The 21,151-nt window shown below is 47.5% G+C and overlaps 1 protein-coding gene across 9 annotated transcripts in view; it reads left to right on the top strand.

The window, feature by feature from the left end:
* The window catches only part of RBM33 (RNA binding motif protein 33), a 132,613-nt gene that overhangs the window by 74,186 nt on the left and 37,276 nt on the right, over positions 1 to 21,151 (top strand). For all 9 annotated transcript variants that reach the window (XM_059396026.1, XM_059396025.1, XM_059396024.1 and 6 more), the window contains exons 10-13: positions 16,552 to 16,684; positions 17,269 to 17,612; positions 18,800 to 19,087; positions 20,607 to 20,894. In XM_059396026.1, coding sequence (XP_059252009.1) covers positions 16,552 to 16,684; positions 17,269 to 17,612; positions 18,800 to 19,087; positions 20,607 to 20,894 — 1,053 coding nt within the window. The remainder of the gene's footprint in view (positions 1 to 16,551; positions 16,685 to 17,268; positions 17,613 to 18,799; positions 19,088 to 20,606; positions 20,895 to 21,151) is intronic.

Below are 21,151 nucleotides of genomic sequence, written 5' to 3'. Positions count from 1 at the left end.
TAATTTTTGCACTGGAAAATGTTTGTTAAAAGCTTAAGGTCAATGGGTTTTTGAGAATGGAATTAATTTTGTTTAACTGTAAAAGTGTTGAATCAGGATCATCATACAGTGCCTTTCGTCTTAAAGAGGTGAATTTTGATTTCATCATTGAAATCAGTCTTTAAGTACTTTAAGTGAGAAAGGGCCTTGCTTTATCATGGTGTGTGTGCGTGCACAGGTGGATTTGCGTACGTGTGGGTGTGTGTGCAGTTCTGGGGGATAATAATGACCTCTCGGGGCACCTGGGTAGCTCAGTCGGTTAAACGTCCGACTTTTGGCTTCGGCTCAGGTCACGATCTCAGGGTCGTGGGATCGAGCCCCTGTCGGCCTCCGCCCCCAGCCCTAGAATCCTCTCCCTCTGCCCACACCACCCCACAGTCACTCGTGCGTGCTCGCTCTCAGATAAGTCAGGCAGTCTTTGCAAGCTTCTTTAAATGAGATCTCTACTTGCTCAAGAAAACAAAAAGCAAAACAAAACAACCAACTGAACCCCAAAAGTCTTAACGAGCTATTGGTTTTGTAGCTTAAAATGAAGGTGTTTCTCTTTAAAATACCTTTACAAGAAAGCACCGGTTCCCTCAGTACTTGGCTGCGCTTTCCTTAACTCGGTCCGTTCTTTTGATGTATTTTAACTGGAAGAAAAATGTCGGTTAAATAGTTGTATCTGTTTCAATAATTTTTTCTTTTTTTGAGTTTTGGGTTAGACTTGTTATTAGTTCTTGGCTTCATTAAATCAGTGAGGACATGTTTAAAAAAAATGGACCAGACTATCAAATTTTACTATCATTTGTATATAAAACAGATACAGTTTTGTTGAGACTGAATAATCTCTGATTTCAGGAAATATCTAAGAGACTGGTTGACCCTAGCCTTGAGACTTAAGGACAGCATATTTATTATTAGGCATTTAGCCTTTTAATGAAGGCTCTGGGTGTATAGTCAGATGATTATTCAGAAATAAAATCAGTATTAGATTTAAGGCTCAGAGTACTTTTTTTTAGAAAAACTTTGATATGTTATAGTTATTTATGAATTATAATTTGGTTTCTAAAACTGATTCTTAGTGGTTTTATTCCCTTACTTATTTTTTCCTTTAAATTACTTACAAAGTACTAAAAACTAGGTTTTAAAATTAGGTGGTGCATTTATTGAGTATGCCTCTGTGTTCAAAGCAGTGTCCTAATAGACAGGGTTTATTAACTGCATGGCCCACTAATAAGTGTATGTGTTTTAGTTGTTAGATACATTTCTTCTTTGAAGTAGTTTACCCATTAGTTACTCTAAAGCACTCATGTTTTAGGTACTTCTTGCTGTTTTTCAGAAATGTAAGCAACTATGCTATAATCATTATTAGATTTGTTTTTGTGTTTTGTTTGCATTATAGAGATAAAATTTGATATGAAAACCAATTGTAGTTTAATGAAAACATAAAGCACGGTTGTATGTACTTGATATTTTTATAAAAAGGTTTACTAATATAAAATTAGGATAAACATTTGTAGTTTTCATCTACTTTTATTTTTCTGTTCTGGAGATACAATTTTATCTGATCCTAGAGGAAGCAAATTGCATACTATCGGAGGACAAGGGGATAATAAAATATCTTTCTCTTTCTCTCTCTCTTGTCTTAAAGATTGATTTATTTTAGAGAGAGAGCATTGGGGGTGGGCAAAGGGGAAGAGAGAGAAAGAGAAAGCAGCAGACACCCTACTGAGCACAGAGCCTGACACAGGCCTCAGTCCCCCGACCCTGAGATCATGACCTTTGCCGATATCCAGAGTCAGATGCTTAACCTACTGAGCCACCCTGGTGCCCCCAAAAGAATATTTCTTTGAGGAATTGAACTTTTTTTTTTTTTTTTTAAAGATTTTATTTTTAAGTAGTCTCTACACACAATGTGGGGCTCAAACCCAGAACCCTTAGACCAGTAGTCACGCACTTTACCGATGGAGGAGCCAGCCAGGCACCCCTAAATTGTGAACTTTCTTTTCAGTTATATGGTTCAATGGGGGTAGTAAATACCGTGGAGTTGCTTTTGGAAGAGTTTCTGCAAAGTGTTGATGTTTTGTTTTGTTACTGTTTTTGAGACGGGCAGTATGTACAGGCGGCAGGAAGCTGCTGGGCTACACGGGAGGCTCCCTGCAGCTCACTGGTCTGTTGGTATCTGACACGTCCTGTACCTTCTGTTATGTCCCAAATGCTGGGTCTTAAGCTGCAGTTACAACATGCCTGTGGTCTTAAAAGTGCAGTGCTCTGCTTATTTCTGTAGTCGATCTTCCTGAGAGCAGATGATCAGGTGTGCAATCTCTATGTGAGAGGTGGAGGCACCCGTTGGCTCAGTCAGTGGAGCGGGTGGCTCTTGCTCTCAGGGCTGAAGTTCCATGACGGGTGTAGAGAGGACTTAAAAAAATCTTTTTTTTTTAGAAACGCACAAGAGGTAGTATGTTTTAAAAAGGTGTACTACAATATCATTAAGAAGGGGGACCAACTCTGGGCCATTGCCTGGTACTTTACATAAACCAGATCTTTACTGAATAAAACTGATTGTCCCTTTTCTGCTAGGTTGGACGCGGTTGCTGTCAGTGTAAGGGTAGTTTTGTGAGCATGCATCTCCTTCCTTCCCAGTGCTTCTGTGGAGTGCTAGTCCCAACCCATAAAACAGACTAGCAGACTAGCAGAATTCAGTAAAACCAGTTTTATAAAATTATAAAACTAGTGGGGATAGTCTTGCTGTGTTTTAACAAAACCCCTTGGAGATTTCTTAACTGATGGCCATTTGCCCAGGGGTGTGTCCTGTTAATTTTGCTTTGTAAGGTGATAAAGCAGTTAGGTTGGGATGCCTGACTTTGGAATCATCATGGAGTGTGTTCAGATCAGTAGACTTCCTTGGCACACAAACAGATGTGAATTACACGGATCTATTGAGCAAAGTGAGGTTCACTGCAGTCTCGCAGCGCGGTCATTCAGTAGTAATGTGCTGTGTCACTTACTGAGCCACTGTTGATCTGTACTTCCTGTGCACAAGGCCCAGGGCTAGGCCAGCTCTGCTGGTTCGCAGGGCGAGTAGGACCGTGTGCACAGGCTGATGTGCAGCCGTGGATCGGGGCCTCCTGAGCCGGCAGCAAGAGCTCCACCTGTCCTCGGAGCAGTGGGGGTTCCGTAAAGGAGCTCGGGTTGGGAAGGACAAGATTGCCGGGAATCTCACTTTGCTCCGTACGTTTCTGTAATCCACATCCTTTTGTGCGCCAGGGACATGTACTGACTCCAGCAGACTCGGTGAGCAGCCCTGCGTAAAACGAGTAGTTGGAGAAGGGGTGTGTAATTTACGTTTTTATTGTTTTTAACGGTACATACGTGAATTTGCGCCAGAGAATTACGTCATGTTCACTTTCTCCCCATCTGACCAAAGAGCAAAAAAGGCAGCCAGTACAAGTACCACCAGATTTCCAGATTTTAAAGGAATTAGTATCTAGTCGGTATTAGTGGTAAGGTGTTCTGCTCTTCCCCAACAGTGGCAAGCTTTACTTAAAAATCCATTTTGTTTGACAATTTTACGAAAACGTGAGAAATTCCTAATTTAGAGCTAGTACACCTAGAAATTGTATTAGGTGGTAATGCCTCAGTTTTTAAATTAAAAATCAGAGAAGTCTAGGCAACTAGTAAGCCTGTTTTTCATAGAATTACTTAAGAATGTTTGAAAAATTCAAATCTTAGGTGAAAATACGGTACTCTAGGTTATACGTGATATAGTAGGAGAACTAATATTTTTATTTCCTCTTTGGTGAATTGTATTAAAAGACTTGAGTAAACGGTTTTTAAGACAAAGCTTGAATGTCAGAGTACTAAATACCATAAGAAGGGCATCCTTAGAGTTGATGTTTCTGGAAAATTCTGCCTCCAGCTGCCCCTTCTGTGCTCCTGTCAGGACACTCCGTGTCTGCCCCCGGCCCCACTCCCTTAATTTGGAGTTTGCTGACTTGTTTTGTGATTCAGGTTTGCACCTAAGAATCCTATCTGTGTCTTTAATTTTCACTATGGATATAGCTCTTAGTGCTGCACTTTAAAACATTTCTCGTCACGAACTATAATTCCCAGGCTGCTTTGTTCTTTGAAATTCAAGTTATCTATCTGTCTATCTATCTCTCAGTATATTGGATAGCGTTGTCAGAGAATGAATTCTTTTCATACCGCAGTACCACTCTGCCAAACGGAAAGGGTGTGTCAGCTCCGTGAACGGTGAGCGCTCCCGGTGCAGACGGGCACAGGAAGTCGGCGTCTGCCGTGAGGAGTGACGGGTGCTGCTGTGGAAGGGCCCGTCCCTCCCTCCGTGTCCGCTCCTCTGGTCTTGCCTTCTGCCTCCTGCCATCCTGCACGCTCTCCTGAAGCGGCCTCACTCATGAGAAGACCTTTGAGTGTAGTTTCACAGAACGGTTGTGGTTTTCTTTGTGTTGTTTTTATGGGGAGTGGGGTGCGGAGGCTCCTTTACCTTTCTGCTCGTGATCTCTTCTCATTGCCAAATGCTCTTGGTTTTACGGGTTAGTCTGTCCTTTCCGCAAAGGCTGTCCCTGATGATGTTGTCACTGGTGTAAAGTTGGAAGGCTTGTTTTTGTCTGTGTGTTTTCCAGTCCCGTGTTTGCCCTCAAAGAGGTGTTCATTGTTTTTAAAGTGGGCTCACTTAAAAAAGTAACACTAAAATGTTGGTTAATAATATTTTGAGGTGTTGCTTTGAGATTTTGCTAACCTAATTTGTTTTAGTTGTCGGTACAATTGCTATTTTTAAGCGTGTGGGTAAACCCCGATAACTCACGTAAAGATTCTTGACCTAGGGTATTTTAAAACCTGTTCAGTCACTGATTTTGAATGGATGCACTGGGTAGAGGTGGTATTTCAGGCTAAACAGTTAAATAACCAGGTACTTTGGCTGCTAAATAATTTCTCAGTGGGTTTTTGTTGGAATTAAAACCAAAGATTGCGTTTTAAAAAAAAAAAAAACCACTAAAAAGTTTAAATTAATCTTCTTAGCAATTACATGATTACTTAGGTTCACCCGGTAAGATTTCCATTTGTGTTTACTGTGTAGCTGTAGCCCCTCGCAGGTAGGTCTGAGCACAGGCTCTTCCCGTGGAGCGGGTGCGTGGCATCAGGTGGTGGTGATTGACACGGCCTGGATGGGTTTTATATGGCATTTCATGCAAATCGTGTTTGATGAGACTGCTGCCTCAGATTCCATTTCTTTCTGATTAGAGCCCTTGCAGATGTGAATCTGGACTTTAGTCCAGCCTTTCTTTGGAACCCCTAACTGTTTTTACAACTTGCCTGCGATGCCTTGTAATTATTAGCACTTAAGATCGGGATTGAATGACGGGCATTTTCTCTTATCAGATGTACGAGTAGTAGCAGGCAAGTGTGGGACGAGAGGCTTCCAGCTGTCAGACGTTGTCAGGCTCGCAGGGAGGGAACGCGGTTGAAAATGCAGGTGACATGATGCCCAACATCCTCCATTTGCTGGTGGGTTTCTGATTAATCATGATTACCATATATTATCATACCATCAGATTTAATCATATCAATGCGTTCCCATCTGCAGCAGTAACAGGAATAGCTAACCACTATGGTAACCGCTATTAAGTATGGTGGTGATGAGATGCAGCGCCCCGCTGACGTGACTTGCCGCCCTGCCGGTGTCCCTTGTGTGTGAGATTGGCCGGGCACGAGTCTGCACGCGGGACTCCGAGCCCCGGGAGTGTATGGACTGAGACTCTGTGAAGTGGGTTTCGTGTACAGTAAGTTAGCCCGTAGGCCTCATTATAACAGCTGCCTTCTAAAAGTGTGTCCTAGAATGTCGTTTTGCGTCTTCTGCTAAGTAAACTGTTAGGTTGAAGTGCAAACCTTCCATCCATCCTCTTGGAAGCGGTAGTCTGAAGTCCTGCGCGCAGCCCAGCCGACTGTGCTGTGACAGTCCGCGCTGTAACGGTCCGGCCGGTCCAGACTGTCCAGCTCTCAGAACCTCCTGTGTGTGCCAACAAGATCTTCATGGCCCGTGTCTACCATGCATCCTGCAGAGCACACCAGTTTTTATCTTAAATACTTACTTTCTCTGGAGTCTCTGAAGACCTGGAATTCTTTTAAAATGCATTTTTAAGATAAACTTTGAAAGAGGCCCTATTTTATTATAAAGGACTGGAAAGCATGTCCTCAAAAGATTAGAAACTTAAACTTCTTTACAGTATAGGTCTTGTTATGTGCAAGCTTGTGAAAATTCACAAGTACCCACAGTTGTGTAATCACTACAGTTAAGGTGTCGACAGCAGTCGTGTCTCCCCAGTGGCTTCCTCTTGCTGCCCTTCTGTGGTCACTCCTCTCCCTGTCCCGGCCCCCACAGCCAGATCTGTTTCCGGTCACTGAAATCCTGTCCCGGGATGGTGTGAGTCTGACTGCCTTCCTTGCCACGGTGCTCTTGAGAGCCTTTCCCCGTACGCGGCTCATCTGTTTGTATTGGCAAGTAGGGCTCTCCCGTGTGGATGTACCACAGTCGGGGCGTCCATTCGCCATGTGGACATTGGGTTATTTCTAGTCTTTGGCTACTGTGAGTAAAGTTGGTATTAAATGTGTGCGTTTTCTACGTGAACGTAGTAGTCGGTAAATAGCTAGGAGCAGGGATTGCGGGTCTCGTGGTGGGGGTATTTATCGATGAGAGTGTTCAAACAGACTGCTCGCAGTGGCGGAGCCGCTGCTCTGCTTTTTCACTGCGTCCTGTTCTGAGTGAGGAGATAGTCCTGGAGCCCGTCCTTGGACATCGTTGGGCAAGGCAACAGTTACCGAGTGCTCACGGTTTCTCAGAGTTGGCTCAGAGCTTGGGTTCCACAGCCGTGTGAGGGTAACGTCTTCTCCAGCTCACAGAGGGGGACCCGAGTCTTGGAAGGATTCAGTTGCTCAAGTTCACATAACTGGGTGCGGACGGGGTTTTAGCCGCGGCAGTCCGAGTCTCTCAGTCCGGGCGTACCTCTCCCTTTCTCTCTGAGTATGTTAATCCAGACCGTGTTTAAGATTGTGACTGTCAGTGAGAGCTGGAGTGGCCACGTTTGCTCTGGGAGGGCCCGTACTGCCCTTCGGTGGGATTGTTGGGGACAACAGGAGGCGTGGGGTGTAGGGCTAAAGGACTTTTTGTTGCTGAAATATGAGACATAAGTAGGCTGCGGTGTGTTCATCAAAGCAGTGTTTTGTACTGAGTTAGAGATGCTCTAGTGTGTCTGCTGGCTTCACTCTGAGCCCGTAGCATTGTCTCGTGTGGCTCCATCCGTGTGGAGTCCGCGCGCCCCTGCCCCATCTCCGAAGGCTGGTGCTTAGCGCTGGCGATGTCCTGCTTCAGAATGCTCTCTAAAGAGCATCTCCCGATACAAAAGTACATTTTAGGGAATAGATGTAGGTATTAAATAAGGCACAATCTGAAAGAAAAAAGGTCTATGGAAAAACTGAAATAAGAGGATTAACATTGTGATCGAAGGGTACAATTTTAATGATGTCAGGGGTCACTGGTGGCCTTATTCTCTGCATTTAACCCACATTTAATCAGAATTAACTGAGACGCGGGGTTCTTAAGTGTCTGCTTGTCTCTTATATAGTTCTTTGCATTTTAAGCAAGATTAATAAATGAAAACATGCTATAAAGGAAGATTGTAATTCATTGAAAGATTCATGAAGTTTCAATGACATTGTTAAGGTATTTAATTAGTCTTATTAAAATATATCAAGTGACCCTGTTAGGGAAGCTGATAAGTCATACAATAGCCGTTAGAGCCGCTTTATTCTCGCATTATACGATTAACTTTGGGCTAAGCAATTTATGCAGAGTTCTCCTCTTTTTTTCCCCCGTGGTTGAAGTTGTCAGTTCTTTCTGAGTAGGATTAAGGCAGATAACATCATGTAATTAACAAGAGACCGAAGAAGGGAGAGTAGTTTGCGTAAGAATTACAGGAGAGGATGATAACTTTTACCTTAGACGCTTAAAGGCATATAAAGAAAAGCAAAATAGAGCAATTAGTTGAAAGGATTAAGGTAGCCTTTTCTTTCAAAAGGCAGAAGAATTAGTACGGAAAGTTCTGTTAAGTGATATATTCACAGCTCACTCACAGTCTTAAAATGATTGTGCATTTGGTGGAGGGAATTGGTAATTTATTATCTTTTATACCCGTGAAATGATAGAAGTTCTTAAATGAATGCTCTCATCGGGAAAGTCTCCACGATGGGGCCAGCTTGGAGCCACGGCGTGTTCGACGTCGCCTGAAGACACACTGGTCACAGCGGAAAGAGCACTTTGTAGAGCAAATCCGAAAATGGGCTTTTATGGCCTGAGTTCCGTGGACAGTGAAGCTTGGGCTAATCCACTTCTAACTGTAAACCCGAGTTTCTTCGTCCCTTAAAGGGAAAGTTGTTTGTTGTGCCTGTTCCTTGGCCGTGTGTTCGTGAAAGATACTGTGTCGTACTTGACTTGTTCGGGGTCAGGATGCGAATGAGGTTGCATGTGACAGAAAACTCAGGTAACAGTGACATAAACCGAGTGTCTTTATGTTTTGCATAAAAATGAGAAAGTTCTGTGTTGGTATAGCCGTTCTGTGATGTTCCAGTGGCCCATCTATCACTCGACCCAAATTCCACGCCAGATGAGGAGGAAGGATGGGGACAAAAGGCGTGTCCCCGCTGAGGCAGACCCCCTAAGGAGCCTTCCCCGGGTCCCTGTCCCACAGTGCCAGCGATGTCTTGTTGGCCAGAACCTAGTCACATGGGCACCCTTGTGGCGAGTTCAGGGTTTTTTAGGTGGGCTGTGCTGCCCTTTTATTACTTAGGAAGAAGTGAGAATTTATACTGGGTAAGCGATTAGCAATCTTTGCCACCAAGGCTAAAACTTAACGGCTGTAATTTAAGTTGTGTAAATACAGAAAAAGAGAGTGACCTCTATGTTCAAAGTGAAAAAGAAACCAGTGAGGAAAGTGGCACTGGGAGCTTCCTGATACTTGGCAATTGTTAAATTTCTCTTTCAAGAAGGCAATACTGCTGATAGCCAGTAAGAAGCTTTTAGGGTCTTAAAGCTTAAGTTTTAAAGCTCATGTAAATATTCAAGTTCTTGGGTCCTGTTGTCCATTGAGGCCAGTGGATGCAGCGAGGGGTCCACGTGTCTTCCTCAGATGATTTCTCCCTTGTGTCTGTTGTGACCTGCTACCTCCAGAGAGGGAGCATTTGTCATTCTGGTTCATTTCATGGACGAGCTATTGACTTTCTTTCTGAATACTGTCTTGTATTATCTTCCCCTTTTATCTAATCTTTGTACCCCCTGACCCTTATGCCGTATTTGGCCTCTTGGAAATCGGTTTCTTTCTGGTTGGATTTGAGGCAGGTGCCCATAAAGCTGGCTCTCCCCCAGAGCCAGTGTGGCTGGGCCTGGTGGACCTGCCACGGTCCGTCCTTCATGGCGCTGGCTGCCCCAGAGGGTCATAGCCGGCTGGTGGCTGCCTCTGGGTTCAAGGTGATGCTAGCAAAACCCTCTTCCCATTCAAATTCTGTTGGACAAACTAACAAGCCAGAACTTTGCTTGTTTACTCAACTTTAGTCAGCGCTTTTTTCTAAATTGTAGATAACATCTTGGATTCTGCCTCCTGGTATCAGTTTGTCATAGGCTGATCAGATAAGAACTGCTAATTTCTTCCACCGTTCAGGTCAGCAGAGGGATTTCCATGGCTGGCTGACTGTAGGCTTGATTTAGTATTTATTGGTTTTTGTGACTCTACAGCCCTCACGTACTGTCACACGATGACCTGTACATATGTGATCGTGAAACAGTGAGACAGACGACGGAACGTGAAATAACTGTTCATAACAGGCACGGTGAGTGTGTGCCCTCTGGAGGTGGGCGGCTCGGGAGTGAGTCTGGGCTCCTCCGCTTTCTAGCCACGTACTGGGTGAGAGATACTGAAATGCTCCGAAGATTCTGTGAGCAAAACCCCTACCTTACAGGGCATTCGAGGGCTGGAAGGAGACGGCAGAGGAGTCCCCCGCAGAGTTAGCTGGCAAGCAGCAGTGGTGGGCCGCAGCCTTGGGTCAGTAGGAGCAGATTCAAGATGGGGATTTGGGGGGACAGGACTAGGCAAGGGCTCTGGGGATGCAGGTGGGGAGGGGCTGGAACTGGGCTGCTGTGTAGTTCCAGGTCCGTCTCTGGCCCTGGCCTGATCTTTGGGAGCTTGGTTGGAAGTTGGGGAGCCTGTGGCGCATAAAGCCTCCCTCGGAGTTGTCCACTGTGGGGCCGGTGCCGTGGACGTCTGAGGCATTGGCCGGGACAGCATGTGCAGCAGCTGGGGCCCGAGGCGCCTGCACGTAAAGGGGACGTGGCGATGGCCCCGGGCTCCCCGCACCACAGGATCAGCTGGAGTTTAGTGACTGACCAGCCCTTAGCCCGCAGTGGCTCGGTACTGCAAAGCGTTCTTCTCACTCACCGTGTCCTCTGGGCCCCCACAGACCTCTGTGTTCACTAGTCTGGTGGGGAGAGGGCGAGGCTCACTCCTGGGAGTTCCTGTAACTGGCCAGGTCTGGGACCGGCCTGCGCCACTTCTGCTCACATGCTGTCGGCTGGACTTTGGTCACGCGGCCAGCCATGGCGCCTTGCAGGACTGGCTGGGAAATGGATCCTGGCTGGTGCTCAGGAAGAAGACGTGGGCACAGACGTGGGGAGCATCAGGGGTCTGTGTCCTTGGTGACGGCGGGGGAGGCGGGGAATCAGCTAATTTTTATATAAAGCCAACTGGCCTCACGAGTACGGATTTCTGTTTCATGAGTGTTCTGCAACATTAAGGTAATTACATTTATCACTTTTTCTTAGTGACTTCTGTCCTTGTTTAGAACTTGGACAAATTGCTGTAAGATCTATCCAGATTTGGGCACTTATTTTAATATTGTGTACTTTTTGTTGTATGTTTTTTTTTTACATTTTACAAGTGGCTTTTTATTATTATATATTTATATTTTATTTATGGATATGTTTATCATGCTGTTAGGGTAGTATGGTCAGGTTTGCTGTTATGCAGACTTGCTCCTACCATGTTTTACTTTTCCTTAAGCATTCTCTGGCTGAAGGAGTATAGTTCTAACTTGTTGATCTGTATTTACTTTTAGGATTGACTCTGAAAAATGCCTTGTTATCGTATGTGTGCTACACGATGATTGCCAAGTACCACCATTTGAGTAAAGTGAAGCGGTTTTTTATTTTTTTATTTTTCATTTTACTCTGGTTTTTTGGTCTGGTTTATGGGTGTGTCCTGCATTTTGCAGGTGTATTTTGTTTTTCTCAATGTTATATTTATTTATTTGAGAAAGGGAGAGCAGGGGCAGAGGATAGAGGGAGAGGGAGAAGCAGGGTCCCCGCTGAGCAGAGAGCCTGACATGGGGCTCCATCCCAGAACCCCGGGGTCTTCACCGCTGAAGGCAGACGCTTAACTGACTGAGCCCCCGAGGCGTCCCATGCTGTATGATTCTGAGGTTCAGTGTACAGCCCGGGCTGTGCTTCTGACCAGCAGTGTTGGAAGGATATCCCACAGACCGTCCCATTTCCATGCTTCATTCTCTGTTCTCTAAAAATGGGATGTTGCAGAGCAGAGAAGAAGCCACGTTCATCTCACTTTTCCTCTGATTATCTCAGTGCCACGGTAGGAGGGTGACCTTTGCCCTACAGTTAAGTCAGGGAACTGGCTTCTGTTGATGTTGGCTTCTCTTTGGTCCTGGTGCACTGTGTATGTTTTAAGTCTGCCCCGCCCAGGAGCCTCTGGGGCTCACTGTGCAGGGTCTGGTTGGTCTGGCCCAGCGTCCCGTAAGTCCTTCCTGAGGCACTCCGCCACCTGCTGTCTGTGTGCTTTGTGGGCAGCCAGGGTTTAACCTGCTGTAGTGTTTCAGATTCCAGTGTGGGGCTGGAATTTCCTTGCTGTTAGAAATGGGCAGTTTCTTCATTTGTTAAATATCTGTAAATGTTTGTGTACCAGGCCCTGTGCCAAGCATGAAAGTGCATTGGTGAATAAGACAGACCATAGTCTCACCCTGCACAGTCCTGTCCGTTGAAGGGCAGCGAACAGTGGGAGTGGATTCGCCAGGATGCTGACGGCTCACCCGTGCAGGCCGCCTCCTGTGACTCAGAGTGGGAATGCAGGAAGGGGGTCTCGCTGGTCTGTCGCACAGTGCAGGAGGCGACATGTCGCTTGTCAGCAGCTCTGTGTTAGGGTAGAGCATGGAAGCCGTCTGCACAAGTGTGTCACGTGCAGATGACAATAATGGCAAGCGCTGTCAACTTCTGTTATTTGCTGGTACTGTCGTAGGTCCTTTGAACGTGTTCTTTCATTTCCTCCATGAGAAACAGGTACCATCGGTATCCCTGCCTTTTACAGAGGAGGAAACAGGCTTGGAGAGGCTCGGCTGCATGGCCGGGGCTCTGCTAAGTGATGGGAGGGCCGGTGCTGCCCCCTGCCCACTCAGCTGCTGCTAGCCAGAGCCTTTCGGAGAGCCGACCGGCTGGAAGACTCAGGTTCTAGCCTTAGTGACTGATGAAGATAAAGGATTTGGGGGGCCTTGTTCCATATTGCTGACATTTGAATGCTTGTGTCTAAACGCGGATAGCATGTAGGTAATTAGTAAAAGGAAAGAAGATCTGGGAAGAGATGAAAATCACAATATTATAATTCCAAAGGGGACAAGATTTATGATCCCAATATATTTTCAGTTTAATACAAAAAAATGTCTTTAGAAGTTATGAATATTTAAAATAATCTCCCAGGAATGTACCTGGTTCTTAGGCAGCTTGGAATTTTTATTGAAAACTAACCACATTGGTTTCTTTTTGAGTTCATTCTCATAATTCAGTAACTGCTTCCTTTTAGAAACAGATGAAGGGGGTTGAGAATATATTGCCTGACTCCACCTGTGGCAAAGTCAAAATCAAAACTTAGCAGACTTTCTACTTACAGTGGAAGGGGAGCCAGTCTCCTTTTCCAGTTACATTTGGCCTTATCTATAATGAGAAAACCTATCTTCTGGAGGACTGGAAATTAACTCTCGGATGGAAGGAGACAGTGAGGGCCGCGAAGAGCCCGGTTGGCGCAGCCACGTGACCAGTCCTGTCTGGGCCTCCATCGGCAGGGGAGGGGCGTGCGGCAGTAAAACGCAGTCGTGCAATTTATCGCTTACGACAGATTTCAGAAGAAACCGAGTATTTTCCAGTTTTCTGTAAGCCCCGCATGATGTGAGCCCGGCAAGAAAACTAGCAGGAAGTATCAGGCCTTCACATAGTAAATCATGAAGAAAGTCCCAGTTTTTAGTCAAGCCAGAAAGGTCGGGAGCCTTTTTCCGCTTCCTGTAGTTGTGAACAGAGCCGGGACGGAAGGTGGGAGGCACTGCTGGTCGCTGGCTTCCGTGCAGCTGTGCGGAGGAGTGCCGGCCCCGGAGCACTTGCCTGGGACGGTCTCGGGCCTCCGACCAGAGGTGTGGGTGACGCAGAGACGCCGCACAGAATGGGTCCCGCTGCGGGACGCTCACCGCAAAGGAGTGCAGGTGGGGATTGCCCGGGGCGGGAGACAGCAGTGCTGATCTGCGCGTGGTTCGGGACAATGTAGAAGTTACACTTTGCTCTCCCCTCTGTTGGAATGGGTAAAACGGTTGTAAGGGCTTAAGAAGTTCTCAAATGAACGCCGCCGCTTTCCAGGTCTTGATACGACACAGGACTTGCGGGTTGAGTGGAAATAACCCCAGGAGACTCCCCTGCTTTCTCAGAAAGTATGTTTTATCCTGTCTGTCCTCTCTTCTGACACTGTGTCCCTCTGTGTTTTTTGGTCGGCTCCTTAACATAGAAGTGACAGATGCAGCGCACGAGTTAGGAGCCCTGAAGTCGGCTGAGTCAAGTTCGGGATGAAAGCTTGCCAACAAATCAGTAGTGCAGCGCTTGCAGCCCGGGTTACGGTTTAGCATACTGTTCCTGCTTTTTAATGAAAAATCTGACCGATGTAAACAATAGAGTGAAAATTAGCAGCAAGCATTCATATCAGAGTCCAGGGCTGGCCTGCCGGGGAGCTGCTGAGAGCGCGGAACAGGGCCGGGGAAAGTGGAGTGTCTGTACAGAGGACTTGCAGGAGGAGCCCTTCTTGGTAGAGATGGTGCCTAGAGTGAAAAATTTCCAAAGAGAAGGATGAGTTAGGAAACAAGGAAGTTTGCGTATGATGTGATGGTTTCCAGAATTCAGTTCTGTTGGCTGTAGGCTGTTATTTTCACGTCTAAGTCAAGAGAAAATCTGGTTTTTAAAATCCCCAAATTTAGTAATTTTGTTAAGATTAATATCATATGGGTTGAAACTTCCCCTGGTTCATTTTCATGTGACGAGTAAAATGAACCCTTTGGGAGCTTTTAACCTGTTGCGTGTTGAAATCTCTGATTTAAAAAAAAAAAAGGGGTGCCTGGGTGGCTTAGTCAGTTAGTCGTCCAACTCTTGCTCTGGGCTCAGGTCTTGATCTCAGGGTCGTGAGTTCAGGCCCCACACTGAGCTTCATGCTGGGGTGTGGAGCCTACTTAAAAAATGGTAATAATAAAATAAATGAAATTTAAAAGAAAAGAGAATGGGGTCACCATGGGAAAATTATTTAATGTCCTGAGTTTCTGTTTCCTTGGCTGTGAGATGGGACTCGTGCCCCTGCTGTGCTGCCCAGTCCTGAGCTCAGATGGTGGGGGCTCTGCACAGACCTTGGCATGGAGTATGTACGTAAGCCACTGGTGACGAAGGTGGCCATTGTACTGGGGACTTGTGGCCCCAGGGGCCCCATGCCCATTGGTTCTTACTCTTGAAGTAGGTGCTCCCACAGTATCCGTTCTCAGTGGGCTCACGTTGGCCTTACCAAGGTGGTTTATTGAAATCCTGGACAAATCACTGCATCGTTAGTCACGGAGTGGTGGTGGGGGTGTGTCCAGAGCATTGGCTCCTGAGTGCAGAGGCCGAGCATCCGTGTGAAGTGGAGAGAAGTGTCTCCTGCGGTGGTTTGCTGGTAATGAGACCGTAGCCTTGGTTCAGACCCTGCCCTGGGCTCTGGCTGAGTTCTCCGGCTTCTGGAGTCAGCTTCGCTGGGGCTGCAAGACCAGCCAGAGGAGCCCGAGAGTCGGCCTGGATCCGGGTGACCCACCCAGTTCCAGACCCAGCACTTCACCAAGGCCGTTACCTGAGTCTCCCTCATCAGGGGACCGTTGCTGCCCCTGCGCCCCGCACGCTGGCAGGTCCACAGGTCGTTTCAGTACTAGGCTGGGTGTTATGGCTCGATCTTTGAGCTTGTGCCCGATTCTCAGAACATGGACAGACCCAGTGCTCCTGAGAGTTGGCTTGGATCCTAGGGTTCTCCAGGGCAGTTCCTTGGGCTCTCCCAATGGTGACAGTCCTCTTGCTGATGGGCCACTGTTGCAGCCAGCGGGCTTTTCTGGAGCTTTTCGTGGGTGCTCTTCCGTTTACTGTGCGGCGTTCTTACAATGCCACGGGGAAAACAGACTTAAAAAAAAAGAGAGAAGGGAGGGAGGTCAGTGTAGTTTGCAAAACATACCAGTGTAAGATGACGGCACATTTAGAGATGACAGCTAAGTGTATCAGTAATAAAATGACAGAAAAAGACTTAGCATTTCAAGTTTATGAGAAGACAGTGATTTTTAAAAGTTGAAATACTGGCTGAGTTTCAAAGAAGAAGATATTTTTAAATAAATTATTTTGATGATCTGTATAATTAATGAATTCTTTTTGGAGAAGTGGGAAAAAAATGGCGAAGCTTTCTTTAAATGCCTCACTGGAAAAAAAAAAAAAGAGAAAATGCAAATGTGGTGTTTTTAAAGATCTCCGCGAATACTTAAAAGGCAAACTGAAAAATGAAGTAATTTAGCTTGTCTCTAAATAGACTTCTAGTGGAAGAATGTTAATCTGTGAGAATTCAAAGTGTCTTATCCAGTGGAATCCAACTGTGAGACATTTCTTTTGTAGCAGAGTGGTTTCTTAGACGTTTCACGTTTTCCTGTTACCGCAGAGCTTGCTGTGTCTGTAAAGCTGCATGTTCAGTGTCTTTTTCTTTTTTGGAAGTAAAGGCTCCATGATTTATGGTTGTCTTCAGAAGGTAGCAAATCACAGCACGTTCGGGGAGATCAACGCCGAGGATGCTGAAAGTAGACTTTCAGCTTTTTAGGTGAATGGGCCGGAAGGGTCAGGGGTCAGTAATTGCATGGATTTCGGTAAGCTTTTAAAAATAATTTTCTTGTTTTGCTGTAGTGATATCAGAACATGGAATTCATGTTTTGATGCTGCATTCGATGTTTGCCTGTTTCCTTATGGTAGGATCACTTACTGTGCAAGACCTTGTGGGAGCTACGGGACACAGTTGCTTGATGTTTTCAGGTTGAAACCCCGTGTATCTCCATTTCTAGAAATGGCCATTTCCCTGCCTCTCATCTTGTTTTCCCATTGTTCTGTAGGGGCCTCCAGAGTTCCCGCAGCACACACCTGGGCCCGTTCCCAGCAATTTCAGCCAGCCTCCCCGACTTCCTCTCCAGGACCAGTGGAGGGCCCCGCCCCCGCCGCAGGAGCGAGACCCTTTCTTCTTAGGAGGTAAAGGACCGAGTGGGCTCACAGAACAGAGTTCTCTTGGGTGATGCGCCCGAGTACATCCATGTTGCAGACAGTTGAGCTTCCAGTAGGAGGTTCTTGTGAAGAGTGTCACATTTTGCACCAGAGCACCTCCTTGCCACTTCAGATGCTAACATTGGACATTGTTGGTATCTGCAGTATGAGAATCTCCTGCCAAGGAGGCGGTCCTCTGTAGAAAAGGATCGATGAAGCAATCTAGAAATGAGTTGTAAAGTGTAGACTTCGCATCCTGCCCACCACTTGTCATTTTTGTTCCCAGTAAGATGGCACATAAGACTGCTGTTGGGGGTGCCTGGGTGGCTCAGTGGGTTAAAAGCCTCTGCCTTCGGCTCAGGTCATGATCCCAGGGTCCTGGGATCGAGCCCCGCATCGGGCTCTCTGCTCAGCGGGGAGCCTGCCCCCCCCCCCCCTCGCCTCCTGCCTCTTTGCCTACTTGTGATCTCTCTCTGGCAAATAAATAAAATCTTTAAAAAAAAAAAAAAAAGTGCTGTTGGGTGATGGGCATGTTGTGTGTGAGCCGAGGGTAATGTTGCACCACTGTTCAGTTTCAGGTGAACCAAGGTTCCCGAGTCATCTCTTTCTGGAACAGCGAAGCCCCCCGCCGCCACCGCCGCCCCCCACACTTCTTAGCAGCACTCACCCAGTGCCCACCCCTAGCCCATTACCATTCACTCAGCCTGGACCAGCGTTTAGTCAGCAGGGACAGCAGCCTGTGTTCCCCAGAGAGAGGCCCGTCCGGCCAGCCCTCCAGCCGCCAGGTCCCGTGGGGATCCTTCACTTCAGCCAGCCGGGCTCAGCGGCCACGCGGCCCTTCATCCCTCCTCGGCAGCCCTTCCTGCCCGGCCCGGGACAGCCGTTCCTGCCCACCCACGCACAGCCTAACCTGCAGGTACGCATCAGGCTGTGTGGAGGGGGGAGCACCAGAGCTTTGGGTCTTTGTGTCTCAGAAGGTGACGTTCCTGTGCCGTCCGAGTCTGCTAGTGTGTGGAGGTTATGTAGAGGATAAGGGTTTAGTCTTAAACATGCTACTTATTGAAGGCAACTTTCTTGACAATAATATTTTTCTCCCTAATCGTAGGAGAAATGAAAAAATTCAGTATTTGATTTTTTTTAAAAAGGTGGTACAGCTAATAAAGTGAGGGCATGTTTTGATACTACCTTTGCTCCTCATTGCAAGATTCTGGAAAGGTTCATCAGTGGAAAGAAAGTTTTTTGTCAAATTATGTTCCTGCAAAATGTGGCAGAAAGATTCTTTGCGTGGAGGGAAGCTCGGAGTCGCTATTCCCCTGTGGTTGGGAAGATTTGCGTGCCCCCTTCTGCAGGCGGTGTTGCACGGGGGCCTGGAGCTTCCATGAGCTCCTTCTTGCCTTGTATGACTCTGCTCAGATTTAGCCCTACTAGTGAGATACAGAATCACGGTATCCTTGAATCAACTATTTGAAAACATGCAGACTATCGAAATTTAAAAAAAAAAAAAAAATCAGTGTTAAAGTAGGGTAAAATGTTTCTTCATTTTTTTTAAATTAAAAACTATGAGTACATCCCCGTTGTATCAATGTTTGAGTATTTAAAAAGGGAAGTGAGAAATCCCAGGGTCTGGGAACGGTCACCACCAGCATTCGGGTGCTGGTGGTCCCCGGGGGTGTGGTGCAGCCTCGTCACCCTGCCTGGTTGGCGCGGCAGCAGGCTCCCCTGCTCGTGAGTCCCTCTCGCCGCCGCCTTCAGAAAGTGCTGCCCGGGTTTACAGGCCGTGGCCGCTGCTCTCGGCACACGTCCGTCGCTTCCAGTAGTCTAGTGTCAGAAACTCTGCCGTCTGCGTCCGCAGCGCTGTGTGCTTGCAGCTGTGGTGGTTTCCTGAGAGCAGACTCCTGGAGTTTTGGGGCTGAGAGGACTCAGGGCAAATATAAAATGTATAAGCTTAGCTTTTGGCAGGTCCTCTTAAACCTCTGTCCACAAATTCTAGAATGAAATTTTAGTGCCACTTCAAGTTTCTGCTGCTGGGGGTTTTTTGCGCATTGGAACATCACCAGTGTGTACCTTTGCAAACTGTCCTGTCTCTCTCTTCCGGCTGGGAAGGGGCCCCTGCACCCCCCACTGCCCCCGCCGCACCAGCCGCAGCCCCAGCCCCCGCAGCAGCCCCCGCTCCAGCCGCAGCACCAGCCGCCACTCCAGCCGCCCCCGCAGCACCAGCCGCCCCCGCAGCCGCCGCACCAGCCCCCGCACCAGCACCAGCACCACCTCTCCGTCCCGCCGCCGCCGCTCATGCCCATGGCGCAACCCCAGTTCAGGCCTCACGTCCAGACGGCGCAGCCTCCGCCCAGCAGCGGCCGGATGCAGTGCCCCCAGCGCCAGGGCCTGCGGCATGTGAGTGTCTGCCCCGGGTGAGGAGGGGCGGTACTTGGGAGCTGGAACATTCTCCAGTTCCGATTTAATTATTGAAACACGTACAGTACGTTTCTGTAAAGTGAGTGTATGTTTAAAAAAACTGCTTCCTTAGGAAACGGATTTTCTTAGGACTACACAAATTAAGGAAGTCCCGTTTGTGCCAGAAAGACTGCACTGATGTTCTGTACCTCCTCCTCTTACTTCTGGGTATCTAGATATTTTCATAGTGATTGGTGGTATCATTCGTAGACACATAATTTTAGCAAATGCTTGTGGTGGTGGGCACTCTGCCTTTGCCAGGAGCCTGCTTTTTGATGGCTGGATTGTCTCTGTCTTCTTGGGCTCTGAATAAATAAATAAATGAGTTCAGGAAGAATTGTCTGATGAGTCTCTGTTGCTAGGCACCGTTCGAGTTCCCGGGGAAGTACCCGTGAACACAGGGGCCAGTTTCCTGCCTTCATGAGGCTGTATTTAACGGTGGGAGATGAACAGTGCGTTTAGCTATGCGGGTGCAGGCTGGGGGCCATCAGCTGGTGTGTGACTTGTCTTGCACGGAAGGAAACTAGGAAATGTGTGTTGCTCCACAAACACAAGACAGTAGTCTTTGCTGTTGTCTTGTTTTCCATTAAGTAACTCCATAAAGAGGCTGATGGTTAAAGCGTTGGGCCAGGGGAGGTAATTAGTTTTTCCTTTAAGTACTCTGCCCTTGAGCTGCAGCTTTAAGTGTGTCACTTAGCTACTTGTAATTTCAGTTTTCTCATGCTCACTAGCCTTTCTTTCTTTGCTAAAGTAGCATTGAGACTAACATGATGTAAGAAATGAGGAAGGACTGGGGGAGAGCTGCGTTGTAACAGAGGCTTCGTTCTGCTACAGCAGCGTAACAGATACACCCCTGCCTGGTGCCCTTGGGCCCCGACCTGGTGCCGTCGGAGCTCCGTCCTCCCCGAGCCATCCCCACGACCTGTGCGCCCCTCCAGCTGTTGGCTCTCTGTTAAGAATCTGGGGGAGGAGTAGGGCGAAGAATTTCCTCTCGGGTGAAACTTCTGAGCGTGTTTCCCTGGCAGGGTGTGGTTTTCGTAGGATCTTGACGGACTGCTTGTTCTGTTACTGTTCTACCCGAAATGTAGGGGCCCCGTAAAAGCGGTGCCCATCGCCCTTTGTTGGCCCGATCCGTTTTGTTAAAAATGTCAGTCCCCGTCCTCAGGCAGCAACTGCAGTCCCGTGGTGGTAATTTCCGTTCAAAAGGAGCCTGTCCGTAGGCAGGTAGGGTAAGCTTGACCAGGCCTGACCCTCAGCAGTAGCGTGTGCTGCCCCACAGAGCAGGAACAACTGTGCATGAAAGAAGGTGTTCACATGGGAAAGTTATCAGTGCCCCAGAAGGAGAAGTCCTGTAGTAATTAGCAGGATTCTTGTCATATTTTTATCTAAGAATGTACCTTTTTACGTTCCTTCTCGCAAGTACCCAGTTGTAGTTTCCGTTTCTGTCTTCTCATGCTAGAACACAACTTCTCAGAATGTGTCCAAACGGCCCCTGCAGCAGCTGCAGCCGGCTGCCCCAAGGAACAGTAATCTGCGGGAGCTGCCCATCGCACCGGCGCACGTCATGGAGATGAGCGGCAGCCGCTGCTCCTCCACGCCCGCGGCTCCCGGGAAGCCTGTCGCCAGCACATCACCACCCACGAGGCCGGGGGGTGGGCCCAGGAGTGCACAGGGCAAGACCGAAGCCAAAGTCAAGCCAGTCAGCCCTGCGGTTCAGCCCAAAGAGGAGGCAAAAGCAGAACCAGAGGTAAGAGCATTTTCATTACAAAATCTTTGATCTCAAATGGAAAAGCCTTATCATCAGCTCGTTCCTCTCAGTGTCCTCTTGTCCAGCAGGTTTTTCATAAAACTGTCACTTTTTTCCAGCCGGATCCTTCAGTGAACCCAGCAGCCATGTCCGTGTGAGACGCACTCATCCTCGTAGGGTTATGATGTTAGCGTTTGTGTGTTTGTCTGGTTGTAGCTGGTGCTGCAGAGCCTGGTACCTCCAGGGGTGGGTAGCAG

The sequence above is a fragment of the Mustela nigripes genome, chromosome 4 (genome assembly GCF_022355385.1).
Source record: "Mustela nigripes isolate SB6536 chromosome 4, MUSNIG.SB6536, whole genome shotgun sequence".
NCBI lineage: Eukaryota > Metazoa > Chordata > Mammalia > Carnivora > Mustelidae > Mustela > Mustela nigripes.
Note: the sequence above shows the minus strand (reverse complement) of the source record. Positions and strands in the feature narration are given on the sequence as shown.